The sequence below is a fragment of the Priapulus caudatus genome, unplaced genomic scaffold (genome assembly GCF_000485595.1).
Source record: "Priapulus caudatus unplaced genomic scaffold, Priapulus_caudatus-5.0.1 Scaffold1032, whole genome shotgun sequence".
NCBI lineage: Eukaryota > Metazoa > Priapulida > Priapulimorpha > Priapulimorphida > Priapulidae > Priapulus > Priapulus caudatus.
The window spans coordinates 114,193-116,587 of NW_014578093.1; the positions used below are offsets into that span (position 1 = coordinate 114,193).

The 2,395-nt window shown below is 47.3% G+C and overlaps 1 protein-coding gene across 1 annotated transcript in view; it reads right to left on the bottom strand.

The window, feature by feature from the left end:
• Positions 1-813: 813 nt before the first annotated feature.
• Positions 814-2,395, bottom strand: part of LOC106815058 (solute carrier organic anion transporter family member 2A1-like) — a 13,943-nt gene continuing 12,361 nt past the window's right edge. Inside the window, exon 6 of the mRNA XM_014819486.1 lies at positions 814-908. Coding sequence (XP_014674972.1) covers positions 814-908 — 95 coding nt within the window. The remainder of the gene's footprint in view (positions 909-2,395) is intronic.

The following is a 2,395-nucleotide window of genomic DNA, read 5'->3' on the forward strand; positions in this document are numbered from 1 at the left end:
ATAAGCCAATAATTAAATGGCTATATGTGTTCTACATTCTGAAATTATCTGTTTAATTTAGAAAACACAAAACCCACCTGTCATTTTAATAATCATAAACTGTCTACGCTTGTTTTTGCACATGCCTATAGTAGGGCCTATCTACTAAAATGGAAGAATATTTTTGTTTAAGTTATAAAAATAATGTAAAGCAAATATTCCTCGCTGTAGCTAGCTGATATGAATGATTATATCATTTCTTTCTATAATAACGATAACAGAGCTCTATCTGGCTTACTTAACGCGAATGAGATAAAAATCAGCCAGTAGGCCCTAGAGGGCGATTTGTGTCCAAATGATATATACACCTGCATATCATTCTATAGTCGCTATTAATTAATTTAAATAGTATCTTGTTGATATCATTCATTTCATTTAGAGAGTACATTTAGAGAGTATATTCACCAGTCATAACCTCTCTAATTATCTCAAATTTCATTACAGCACAGTATAGTGATAGACCTGTGTTAGCGCATGCCTAGAGTATCTGTCGAGCCCACAGCAAAAGCCGCATCCCGGCGTGCCTCGCGCACGAGCAAAAATTCGTCTGTCTTGCGCACACGGAATCCATCTTTCTTTTTTCCCCGCGGATCCTTCCCACGCGCGCGCGCAAACGCAACCCCAGATCGACGCGCGCGCAACGCGACGCGACAGAAAAACGACTGAGATTCGTAAGCGAGAGAGAGGGAGAGAGAGAGAGAGAGAGAGAGAGAGGGGGGGGTGCATGCGACGACGTCGCCCCGGCGACAGGTCGCCGAGCAGACGTGCCGCCTCTCACGACTGCCGCGCGCCGCGCTCGTTATCGTTCACTTCCGCCGACAGCTCGTGCTTCTCGACGCCGACGTCGGCCGTCAGCAACGCGGGGCCATCTTACAGAGAGAGAAAACCAGAGGGATCAGGCACGCTCAACGAAAAGCCGTTGGACCAACGTTGGCACGCTGAACAAAAAGCCGTTGGGCCAACGTTGGCTGTCTGACGTTGGGCCAACGTTGTCAATATGACGTTGGGGCAACGTTGGCACGCTGAGCAAAACGCCGTTGGGCCACTGTTGTCAATATGACGTTGGACCAACGTTGGCACGCTGAGTAAAAAGCCGTTGGATCAAAGTTGGCTGTCTGATGTTTGGCCAACGTTGGCAATATTACGTTGGGCCAACGTTGGCTGACTGCCGTTGGGCCAACAATGGGCCAACGTCGGGCCACTCTTGGGCCCAGCGTTGGCACGCTGAGCAAAAAGACGTTGGATCAATGTTGGCTGTCTGACGTCTGGCCAACGTTGCAAATATGACGTTGGGCCAACGTTGGCTGACTGCCGTTGTGCCAACGTTGGCACGCTGAGCAAAAAGACGTTGGGTCAACGTTGGCACGCTGAGCAAAAAGACGTTGGATCAACGTTGGCAGCCAACGTTGGCTCAACGTTAGCATGAGCTGAAGACAGTCGTTGTTCCAACGTTGGCCCAACGTCAGCATGTTATCTGGGATTACCGTAAATGTTCCGCTAAAGTCCTGTCGCTACAATGTCCACACTCAGGATGAGACCTATGGTGTCTTGAAAATGTGGGTAAAGACACCAAAATTATGCCTCTACGATATTTAGGATTTTAGTTATTCAAATTGGATTTCAAGATGGCCGCCATTTTATGCTTTTTTAAGTGTCATAACTGTGTTCTCTATTATCCGAAATGTGGGTATAGACACCAAAATTATGTCTCTACGACGTCTTGGAGTCTAGTTATTTAAAATATACAAATTTCACTGGCGGCGATCTTGAAATCTAATATGGCCGCTATACTATGTTCCTCTAAGTGTGATAATTGGGTTCTCCACTATCGAAAATGTGGGTATAGCCACCAACATTATGTCTCTACGACGTCTGGGAGTCCAGATATTTCAGAAAATCCATTTCCGCTGGCAGTCATTTTGGATTTTAAGATGGCCGCCACAATACGCAAAAGTCAGCCTTGAAACATACCCAGTGGAACTCCCCAAGTATCATAGAAATTATATTTACCCGTTTCCAGCCTCTACCCCAAAAGGTTTAGGGTCATCCTTATTTTGGATATCTGCCCCCTGCCTAAAACTGTAGTGCGCTACATTGATACTAAGCAGCGAGTGTCGTTTTTCACTCGTTTGATTCATTGTTCTGCCGGTGATTCCTCGTTTTGCCGGTGATTCACCGTTCTAACGGCGATTCACTATTCCACCGGTGATTCCCCGTTCTACTGCGGTGATTCCCCGTGCTGCCGGTGATTCCCCGTTCTACCGGGGTGATTCCCCGTGCTGCCGGTGATTCCCCATTCTACTGCGGTGATTCCCCGTGCTGCCGGTGATTCCCCATTCTACCGCGGTGATTCCCC